This window comes from Urocitellus parryii, chromosome 10 (assembly GCF_045843805.1).
Source record: "Urocitellus parryii isolate mUroPar1 chromosome 10, mUroPar1.hap1, whole genome shotgun sequence".
Taxonomy (NCBI): domain Eukaryota; kingdom Metazoa; phylum Chordata; class Mammalia; order Rodentia; family Sciuridae; genus Urocitellus; species Urocitellus parryii.
In genome coordinates this window covers 2,749,197-2,760,230 of record NC_135540.1, presented here as the reverse complement: position 1 = coordinate 2,760,230, position 11,034 = coordinate 2,749,197, and the positions used below count along the sequence as shown (strand labels likewise).

The window sequence follows — 11,034 nt, the reverse complement described above, 5'->3', positions numbered from 1 at the left end:
TGGTGCAAGGCCGCTCCCGTCTCCTCCCCGTGCTGCCGTGTACAGCGGCGGAGGGCCGAACGGCCACGCGGTCCAGGCGACTGCGACCGTGGGCCAACTGGCAGGGTCCGCGCCGCGTGGGCGGCGTCCTCCTGCGGCGAGGTGCGGTTTTCTGCCGGCGAGCGGGGCCTCCAGCTCCGAACCCAGGAGCCGTGGGCCCGCACTGTTCTGAAGCCTCGGGCCTCACGTAGCTGCAGCCGCTCACGCCCTCGCCTCTAGAGGTGGCGGCGCGGCGGCCCAAGGGAGGGATTGCGGGCCGCCCAGAGCGAGCCACAGGAAGGACGCCTTGGCGACTGCTGCGGAGCACCGCGGGAAGCAGAGGCTCCACCTCACAGGCCCAAGCTCCCCTCCTTCCCGGGAACCACTCACCATGTCGCCCCGCCCTCCGCCCCGCCCACGACCCCGCCCGCTCCACGCCCGCGTTGCTAGGGCCGCCTTCGCCCCGCGAGCCCCGCCCACCGGGCTGCGTGCTGATGGACGGACCCTCCATCCAATGGACGGAAAGGGAGCCCTCAAGTCCCCCCCACTCCTGATGCTCCACCAATAATGTGGCGTTCCCCGCCTTCTCCGCCGTGAAACGGAAATTCCCGAGTGCGGAGGGTCGGGGGCGTTTCCGGCTTTGGCTGCCGGCGTGAATCCCAGGTCTGTGGGGCTCTCCAGGTCGGGCGCGGGGAGAACCTGCGCCTTCCCAGGCCGCTGGCCGCGAGGGCCGGGTGAGAGGACGACGGTGGCCCGCGCCCAGCAGGGCCTCTGCGGCCCCGGCGGAGAACCAGCTGAGGCCGGGGCGAGGCTGCGGCTTAGCCACCGCAGGTCGCCCAGCTGGAGCCGAGTGCGGGGCTTCTGAGACCTAGGGAGGAACGTGGTCCAGGGGCCTCAGCCTGACCCCGGCTTCGGGCTCGGCTGCATCGGGTGTGATCTAACGGTAACGAGAAGGTTGAGCAGTGGGTGACCTGTTTTTGCATCACTCTGCGATTTACGCTTCTGTTTGGGACCCCGTGGAGTTAAAATGTTTTGTTTTTTTAAATGGTAGGGCTCAGATTGCAGTTCTAGGTCTTGATTAGAATGTACTCAGTCTTGAAAAAGGGCTGCCACTAATCCGGTTGCACTATAGACATTCCTAGTGATAACTAGATTTCTTATGTCTACCAGATTTATTATATCTTATACATCTACCAGATTTATTGCTTTACATGTCATCCTGTCAGCTACAGAGTTTGAAAGGAATTGCATGTAGAGTGTAAAAGGTGAATAAAACCAAGGGTCCCCAGATTAGTGGTTGAGATAGACAAGACATAAACACAGGGGCTGTGCTTGGGAGCACAGAAAGCACTGGAGAAAGCTGTATCCAAAATGTGGCATTTGCCTTGGGTCACGAAAGCCATAGAGCATTCAAGGAGGAGTAAAGAGGATAGGCTGTTGAAATCAAAGTGTAGTATGTACAAAGTAAGGTACGTGGTGTGCTTTAAGGAAGGGTGGGAGATGGGTCTTAAAAAGTGTGAGTGTAGACTTTACAACACAATGTTAAGAAGACTTTATTTTCCAAGGTAAATAGTTCTAGGCAGTGGAATACCCAATTCTATTTTTAGTTTTTCAGGATGATTCTGAAGCCTCTTTAAAAGAAATTAAAGGGTTCCACCTAAGGTAGTGCCAAATAGGAATCAGTCAACTCCAAAGGTAGTTGAAAGTTATATTCATGTTGGAGGAATACTAAACAGTGGTATCTGTTTTCTCTTGTTTCAGGTGTGTACTCAAATTTGGGATAACAAATGTGAAAATCATTTACCAAATAATTTTTGAGTGCCTGCAGTAAAGTATACAACAATGCTGTAGGTACTTGAGATACTTCCATGACTAAATTGCTCTTCTGGAAATTATATTCTAACAGGGTTCATAAATGATAAGTAAACTGTATGCTACTAAGAGTATCCAGGGTGTAGAGGGAGAAGAGTTTGTGTTATTAATAGGATGCTTAGGGTGGGCTGTACTGAAAAGGAAATTTGAGAAAATATTTAAAGGTGGTGAAACAGTAGAGTTCTTGGAGAAGGAGTATTCCAGAAAGGGAGAACAACTAGAACAGAAACCCTAAGGTAGAGAGCAGGCTTTGCATGTTCCAGGAACAGGATGGAGGCCAGAGCAGAGTGAGGTGGAGTCAGAAGGGAAAGGGAAGAAGTGCATGTTCCTGGGGCTTGTGAGCACTGGGACTCTGGCATCAGTGAACTGGGGAGGCTTTGCAAGATTCCCACCATCAGTGAAGGGAGTCCTATGTCAGACAAAGGTCAACGACTTTCTGAGAGGCTTTTAAACAGTGGGTTGATAGGATTAGACTCTGTGTTGGGAATAGACTGGAGATGAGGAAACTGTGGATTTTGATGATGAAAGGCTGATTGTCCCCAGGCTGCTTCTGAGAAACGCATCTTAGTGTTGAGCTGAGTACCTCGAACCAAACTAGACATGACCTTGTGAAAAGAAAATGCCTTCTGATTTCAAAATCCTGGGTAAACAGAGGCGACTCTGCTGGTCTGTCACTCAGGGAGGAGGAAGGAAGGTGCCAGAGGTCCTGTCCCCCATCGCCTTCACTGCCTTTGCCTTTGTATGCCCAGCCTCTTAGAAGGTGAGGAATTCTTGTTTTCAATCTCTTTTTTGTGTTTATGGTAGGCCCTTGCAGCTTCTTTAAAGTAATAATTAAGAAGGTCATCCAAAGTTAGAAACCTTAGACTGATTTGTTTTTGTTTTTGTTTTTAGATTACTACTCAAAGTTGGAGTAGATTCTTCAAGATGCTGAAATAGGTCTTTTGTAAATATTTATTTTCATAGCAGTTGTATGTGATATTTTGCATGTCGACTGGTTTTTTTTTTTTTTAATTGTATGCCTTCTTTGGGAAGGTTTTTTTCATATAAATTCCATACCAACTAAGTTTGGAAAAGCTCATGAATTTTTCCATTTGTGCATTAATACCCTTGTGGTTCAGACAGTACAGAAAGGAGACCGTAAGCAGACATCTTAAAAAGACATGGGCCTATGCCTGATAAGAGTGTTAACAAGGCTTGGAAGAAGGCAGAGGCCTGAGGAATGGAGACCGTGGGTAGAGAATGCAGCCCGAGGGCAGCATCGTGAGGCAATTGGTAGCTTGAACAAACCTGGGTTCTAGTCCATAGCCCTTTACTTACTAGTCACGAGGTGGTGTGTGTTGATTATCACACCTCCTTTCCGCATCACCAGGAGGCTGATGGCAGTACCACCTCACACTGCTGCTGTGAGGGCTGCGTGACATAGGCCTGGTAAGTGCCTCACACCCAGTGAACTCTCAACATGTTAGAAATGAAAAGCAAAACAAACAAAAACAGTCTTTTTAAGCTATTCCTTTCAACAGATTATTTTGAAGCACCTGGATATTCATGAGGAAAAAGGAGCCAATGTTTCCAGTAATTTACAAAAATCAGTTTAAGATGAATTATAAACATAAATGTAAAGAGAAAGTTTGCAGCCCGGATTCCTGACATCAAAATGTACTGCAAAGCTGTGTTGTCACAACAGTATGGTGCTGGCACCAAGCGAACACAGGGGCAGTGGAATTGATTGAGAAACCAAAAATAAACCCATGTACCTATGGCCAGTTGGTATTTGACAAAGATGCAAAGGCCACTCAGTTGAGAGAAGACTCTCTTCAACCAATGGTGCTGAACAGTTGGATATCTACATGCAAAACATGAAGTTGGGCTGGGCTTGGTGGTGCACGCTTGTAATCCTGGCAGCTTGGGAGGCAGAGGCAGGGGGATCACGAATTCAAAGGCACCTTCAGCAAAAGCAAGACACTAAGCAACTCAGTGAGACCCTGTCTCTAAATAAAATGCAGACTAGGGCTGGGGAGGTGGCTCAGTGGTCAAGTGCCCCTGAGCTCAATCCCCAGTACCACACAAAAAACGAAATTGGACCTCTGCTTATACCATATACAAAAATTAACCCAAAATTGATCAACACTGTTAAGGGATGAATTTATAAAACTCTTTAAAGATGGTGTTTGGTTAAATATGAATGATCTTGGATGTGGCAGTGGATAGATATGGCACCAAGAACATGAGCAACAGAAACAAAAAAAGTGGACTGCATCAAAACTAAACACTTGTGCATGTCCTCAACAATGTAGAAATCACTACATTTGTTTTCCGCAGACGGGAGTGTATTTGCAAATTGTATACAGTGGTCTTTCACGTCCTTGGTTGACTGGTTCCAGGACTCCCCTGTGAATACCCAAGTCCACAGGTGTGCCAGTTACTTTTACATCTTCCCATATACTTTAACTCTCCTCTGGGATTACTTATTATTTCCTAATAAAATGTAAATGCCACATGAACAGTTGTTATGAGGCATTTTGAAGGAAAGTGACAAGAACTTGTCAGCTGCAGGTGCAGGTTTTTTTCCCACGTTTTTGTGTCCACAGTTGGATCCCTGCGTGCAGAACCCTGATTGGCACTTGCTGTTGTTTGATAAGGGTCTAGTACCCAGCGTGCACTTGCAGCTCAACACAAGAAAATCAGCAGCGCTTCTTAAATGGGTGAAATACTTGAAAAAACATTTCTCCATTAAGATTTACAAGTGGAAGCTGGATGCAGTGCTGCGCTCCTGGAAATTCCACTGCTCTCAGGAGGCTGAGGCTGGAGAATGGCAAGTTCAAGGCCAGCATGGGCAACTTAATGAGATCCTGTCTCAAGGTAAAGACTAAAAAGAACTGGGAGAAATGCTCCATGGTAGAGTGCCCCTGTGTTCAATCCTCAGTACAAATGCCAACAAGCACATGAAAAGATGCCCATCGTCATTAGGAAAGTGCAGGTCAGAAGCACAGTGAGATCACTCCACATCACTGGGATGTCTTTAATTTTACAAAAAAAAAAAAAGTATTGTTGAGTGTCCTGTTGATTGAACAGTACACACACACACACACTTCATGTCCTTCCAGAATTTCAGAATCTGGTGTTTTTTGAAATGGGGGAGATCACTGAAACTGAGGTTATACTGGATTAGGGTGGGCCCTAGGCCCACCAACTGGTTCACGATTGTAGAAAGGCAATTTGAAACAGAGATTAAGTTACCAGGAGTAACTAGAAGCTGGAAGAGGCAAGGAAAGAATCTTCCCTGGGGGGTGAGAGACTCACTGCCCTGCCAGTGCCTGGATTTTGGATTCTAGTCTCCAGAACCGTAAGAGCATGGGTGTATAGTTTTGAGCCTCCGGTGCTCTGTGATATCTGGTAGGGCAGCCTAGGAAACCAATACCCTGTGCGTGGCTGGTGTGAGTGTTCTGCTGTGGAAAACACTGTGGTGGTTCCTTAAAGAAAGTACCTCCAGGTTCCCTCCTAGGGTAAAGAATTGGAAACAGTTGTTCAGGTCCACACTGTACATGGAAGTCCATAGCAGCACAAGTCACAATGGCCAGCAGATGGAAGGAACTCAAATGTGCATCCAAGGAAAAGAGGATATGCTAAGTGCGATTGCCCACAGGAAGGTCACTCCACCATGGAAGAGGAATGAAGCCCTGGTCCATACTGCAGTGTGGATGAGCCTCAGAAACAGGCCAAGTGAGAATCGGTGTTTTATGATGCTGTTTATGTAAGGTATCAAGAATGATGGTGCTGAAAGACCGAAAGCAGAGTGGTGACTGCCAGGTCTGGGAGGGAATGGGGCAGAGACTGCTTCATAGCTCTAGGGCTTCTTTAGGGATGATGAAACTAATAGTTACACAGCATTGCAAATGTACTGAAGGCCACTTTAAATGCCAGTGGTGCAATTTAAAATGGTTTAGTTTATGTTAAATGAATTTCAGATCAATTTAAAACCATAAAGCTTTCAGAAGAAATACAAAAAAAATAAGTTTTCTTCTGAGAGAAAAGAAAACCTTTCTTAAATAGATAAGAGAAAGTAATAATTATTAAAAGAAGAAAAGATAAATGGACAAGGGAAATATATTGTGAGGCGGTTTTAAGGCCACTTGAGGTTTGGGGCCATGAACCTCAAATGACACCAGTGAGCGTGGTTGTGTGTGTGTGTTTCAGCTGCACTGGGCCAAGCACGGAGTGGCTGGGGCTGGACTTCATCCAGATGAGCAGAATTTAAGGATATTTGTACAAGGGAGCAACTGTAATAATTGACAAGTAGAATTCAAAACAGGGAAGTAGAGAGTTGATGTTACGGAGTAGGAGGTAAAAGGCGGATGTGGTGCAGCAGAACCTCACCACACTGTGGGTCGGAGAACATGAGTCTCGGGAGGGTTGAGGCTGGAGCCATCAACCTCAACCTGGGGCTGCTCTGACGTATTATGGTGCTATCTAGGAATATTGCTGACCATATCATAAATTTTTGTTATATAGAACTGAAAATTCACAGAAGCCTTGAAACTGAACGCAGAGAGTCTGTCAGGCTGTTCCAGCTTCCCTCCGTGTCCTGGGACGCCGCCAGCTGCTTCTGGGCTCAGCACCTGCTGCCCTGGAGCCCCTCTCAGGGCACTCTCCAGGGGTGGTGCAGTGCCGGGGCCAGGTGGGGTTCAGAGACAGCATGGGAGGAAAAACAAAAGTCTGAGTTATATGCTTTTCAGTGTTTGAGATTTAAAAGATTGTGATTAAGAAGTATTATTCAAAAAAAATCATGGATTCTTAGAGCAAAGGGCAAGTTCGTATTTTCTCTGATCTTGGCTTCCCTGCCGAGTCGCCAGGGATCATGCCTCCCAAGGCAGCAGTTTTATAGATGGCTTTTCAGTTAGGGGGCACTCCAGGAGTTCTATTTTATAGAACTAAAGTCCTTCCCTTGTAACTTCCTATTAATTTTGGGTGCAGATTCCAAAGTATTATGTGGAATTAGTTGCTTGCTTTTGTGTGTGTGTGTGTGTATGCGCGCTTGCATGCATGCTATGGATTAAACCCAGGGACACCTAATCACTGAGCCACATCCCCAGCTCTTTAATATTTTAAATAGAGATGGTCTTGCTATGTTGCTTAGAACCTAATTAAATTGCTGAGGCTGGCAATCCTCCTGCCTCAGCCTCCTGAGCTTGCTCTTGAGCCTCCATTTAAATAGCATTTATTTTCCTTTATAATGTAATCTTTGATCAAATCCATATCCGCCCTCCATCTCTCTTCCACATTTCTCACCAAGGTACTTACAGAAAATTCTTAATTGGCCTCTCCACCTCCTCTCTACACGCAGCCAGTCAGTCCTCTGAATCTTTTACCACAGTGCTAACATGTCCGGAACATCCCCGTCAGGGCTCCATGAACAGGACTCCAAACCTCTGGAGCATTGTACTGTCTTAATGACCCCACAGAGTGGATGCTGTGATTAGCTCCATTTTCAGATATGCAAACTGAGGGCCAGAGTAGTTAAATGTTTAAGTTGCTGAAGGCCACTCAGCTAGTAAGCAGTGAGCTGAGTTCAAGCCCAGAGATCTAGACACACATATACAAGCTTTCAGGAGAAGGCCAGTGGTACACACTTGTAATCCCAAGGACTCGGAGACTGAAGCAGGATCACAAGATTATGGCCAGCCTGGGCAACTTAGCCAGACCCTGACTCAGGAAAGTAAAATAAGTAGTAGTACAAACTTTCAAACACTATGTCTACTTGTTTCTTTCTGTTGGGATACTGGGGATTAAACCCAGGGGTTCATGCTTGTTATCAACCTCTACTGCTGAGCCACACTGAGCTGGGAGCTCTCTTCAGTGGCCTCCACTGCAGGAGTAAGGCTAGGCTTCTCGGCATAGTATGTTATGCCCTTCTTGATCCAGGTTCTGTCCTCTGCAGGAGGCTGGTCTCCTGTGGTCCCCTGTACTTGGTTTTCGCCCACAGCACCATGGCTCACGATAACCAGTCTTACCCCAGCACCACAGGTTGGTCTGTGTGTGTACTCTACTGCCACCTCCCACCTCCTTCCTCCTCCACCTAGCTGACTCGCTCAGGTTGTCCTTCAAGGCTCGCTCTGGGGATTGCTGCCTTCTGCACACAGCGTGTGTTGCGTCTTGAATGGTGTGGCCACCGCCATGTCTTTGTACCTTTGTCATTAGTATTTTACTGCACATTGCACTGACCACATTTAATGGAAACCATGTGTACTTCAAAGGCAGGGACCATATCTTATTTTTCTTTTCTGTATTCATTCATAATGATGAATCACACTGAATAAGTTTCCAAGTTTTTATTTTATTTGCAGATGTTGACTTGTGATGGCCTGCAGGGTAATAAACAATAGACGACATGTGGGACTTCAACAACTGTCCTCATTTGCAGAAACAGGAAGAACGTTCCTGGGCCCAGTGAAATCATCCAAATTTGTTACAGGTCATGAAAGTGTGTTGATCAGCTCAACAGTAAGACTCCTTGAAAGCTTGGATTTGACCAGCACAGTGGGGCAGCTTCTCCATGAGGCAGTTCAAGCACAAAACAACACCTATAGGACTGGCACCAGCACTCTCTTGTTTCTCGTCGGTGCGTGGAGCAGGGCTGCTGAAGAGTGCCTCCATCTGGGTGTTCCTGTTCCCGTAATTGCTGCAGTGATGTCAGAAGGCTTGGACTCTTGCAGGGAAGAGGTAGCTTTCCTTCAAGTCCCAGTCCACAACGTATTTGACCGTGTGCACAACTCAAGGACCATTTCTGGACTTGAAACACCTCATGTTGGTTCCTGTCCTTTCCTACAAGCCCCTTCAGGTGCTGGTGGGATACCCAAAGAGCATGATTTCAAACGTGCTGCCTCTCAACTATTGACCGTTTACAGTCTTTCTGGAAGACCTGTTAAACTGCCAGAATTCTTCAACCTTCCAGTAAAGGTCGAAGCAGGTAAAGAGGCATCACAAGGTCTGAAGAGCAGTGTGCACACAGACACCTGCTCTAGAAAGTCAGTACTGACCCACAGTAGGCATTTTAACAGGACCGATAATAGTCTCTGGATAAGCAAACAAGATGGGTTTCTAGAACAGTACAGCGCAGCGACTCCCAAAACCTACAGATGTTGTGATTTGGTAGAGTTGGCAGAGGGTTTGAGCCATGGGGATCTTGGCACCATGAAGTTGGTAGAAGCAGCAGTACAACTGCAGTATCAGAAGGCATGTGTGCAACAAGGCAACTGTACAGTGCCATTTATGTTTGATGTTTCTAGAGTCTTCACTTGCTGTCTCCCAGGCTTGCCCGAAACTTTGTCTTGTGTTTGTTCGGGGTATGTCACTGTTGTACCAATAGCTAGTATAACCCTGATCGAGGGATTAGAGAATCAGCCTCTCCGGGTAGTTCTCATTGAGGGTGACCTTGTAGAGAGTTACCACCACCTGGGATTTAATGAGTCCACCAATGTTAAAACAGTACTAGATAGCATGGAACTTCAAGGAGACAGCTCAGAAGAACTGTGGACGAATTATGTATTACAGGTGTTGACCCAGTTCAACGTGAACCTCATCCTGGTGCAGGGAAATGTATCTGAATCCTTGACTGAAAAGTGCGGGCACAGTAAGCGGCTGGTGGTGGGATCTGTGGGCAGCAGCGTGATGCAGGCTTTCGCTGAGGCTGTGGGAGCAGTGCCAGTGACCTACGTTTCCCAAGTGAATGCAGACTGTGTGGGCAGTGGCGTCTCCGTGACCTTCTGGAGAACTCCCTTGGAGGTTGTAGGCAGGAGCAGCGGAATGCCAATCTTGTTAAAAGCAGAAGGAATTGATCTGAGCACAGCGGTGCTCACTCACTCCGTCCCTGCACAGATGCAAGCCAAAGAAGACAGGTTCTGGACCTGTGCATATCGTTTGCATTCTGCTCTAGAAGAGGAAAAGGTCTTCCTTGGAGGTGGAGCAGTTGAATTTTTGTGTCTGAGTCATCTTCAGATTCTTGCTGAGCAGTCTCTGAACAAAGGTGACCACCCCAGTCTGGGGTGGCTTCCTAACACTTCCTGCTGGCTGGCCTCCTCCCTGCCAGCATACAGGCCAGCTGTGCTTAAATGCCTGGCAGGCGGGTGGCACAGATACCTCTCGGCACTCATGTGTAACTCAGCCACTTGCCCATCAGAGCTTGCAGCCCGCACGTTCATCGAGCATCATGTACAAAATGCTACAGCCTCTGGCTCGCCGTCGGCTTACATTTTAAATGAATATAGTAAACTAAATAGTGGAATTTTTAATGCAGGTTTTTCAGATAAACTGGAGCAAGTTCCAAGAGTTTATGACATTGTCACACCAAAGATGGAGGCATGGCGCCGAGCCCTGGATTTGGTATTGTTGGTACTTAAGACAGACAGTGAAGTTATCACTGGACTTGGACATGCACAGATGAACTCACAGGAAGTAGGGGGGCTTTTGTTCTTATAGCGTTATAAGTCTTTGGAAAATAATCTTTTGTAATATACCGTGCAAATAATAAATTTGTTAATAATCAAATTATAGTGCCTGAAATGCTAGGTATTACCAAGAAGAAAATAATTGAGGACCGTCATACTATGCAGGCGCTGAGATTTTACCCTACTGGGTAGCCAGCAGATAACCCTGCTCCTGTTTCATGGAGTGCCAGAGTACACAAGACACTGGGATCAGCGGCACAGGACTTGGCTAGTCAAAGCAGAAGTGGTGTCTAGAGCTTTGCTTTGGCTTTCATGAGTGCTGAGCTTGGCACAGTCGCAGCAGAACCTGTCCTGCACCCTTGTCCAGCAGGAGCTGTTGCCACATACTTCAGGGTGCTCAGTGTAAGCACAGCCATGGCTGTGGGCTGGCTGAAGGTCACTCACGTCGTTGTGTCCTTCGCATCCCCAGCAAATGTGCAGGGTGGTGTCACCCATGGTGTGTCCCCGTTGCCAGCAGTCCCAGCCACCTTGCTGGTGGGAGCCAAACGGAGTAACAGGGGCAGAAGAGCACTGAGAACTAGTGTGAGCATGAGCCGGGTGTGGTGGCCCACGGCCATAATCCCAGCAACCTGGGAGGCTGAGGCAGGAGAATGGCAAGTTTGAGGTCAGCCTCAGCAACTTAGCAATGCCCTGTCCCCAAATT

At 47.4% G+C, this 11,034-nt stretch overlaps 1 protein-coding gene across 16 annotated transcripts; it reads left to right on the top strand.

The window, feature by feature from the left end:
• The first annotated feature begins 632 nt into the window (after positions 1–632).
• On the top strand, positions 633–10,399 carry LOC144257227 (chaperonin-containing T-complex member BBS12-like). Of its 16 annotated transcripts, XM_077803290.1 has the most exons (8): positions 639–961; positions 1,780–1,869; positions 2,434–2,650; positions 2,782–4,300; positions 4,479–4,749; positions 5,381–5,610; positions 6,400–6,565; positions 8,232–10,399. In XM_077803290.1, the coding sequence occupies exon 8, from the start codon at positions 8,245–8,247 to the stop codon at positions 10,360–10,362; it is 2,118 nt and encodes a 705-aa protein (XP_077659416.1). In that variant the 5' UTR covers positions 639–961; positions 1,780–1,869; positions 2,434–2,650; positions 2,782–4,300; positions 4,479–4,749; positions 5,381–5,610; positions 6,400–6,565; positions 8,232–8,244; the 3' UTR covers positions 10,363–10,399. The 16 variants fall into 16 exon arrangements, 15 of the variants coding, with proteins under 15 accessions (XP_077659421.1, XP_077659416.1, XP_077659424.1 ...); XM_077803295.1 differs by having other exon boundaries at positions 633–681; positions 2,782–4,749; XM_077803298.1 differs by having other exon boundaries at positions 1,780–1,865; positions 2,570–2,650; positions 2,782–4,749.
• Positions 10,400–11,034: the final 635 nt, after the last annotated feature.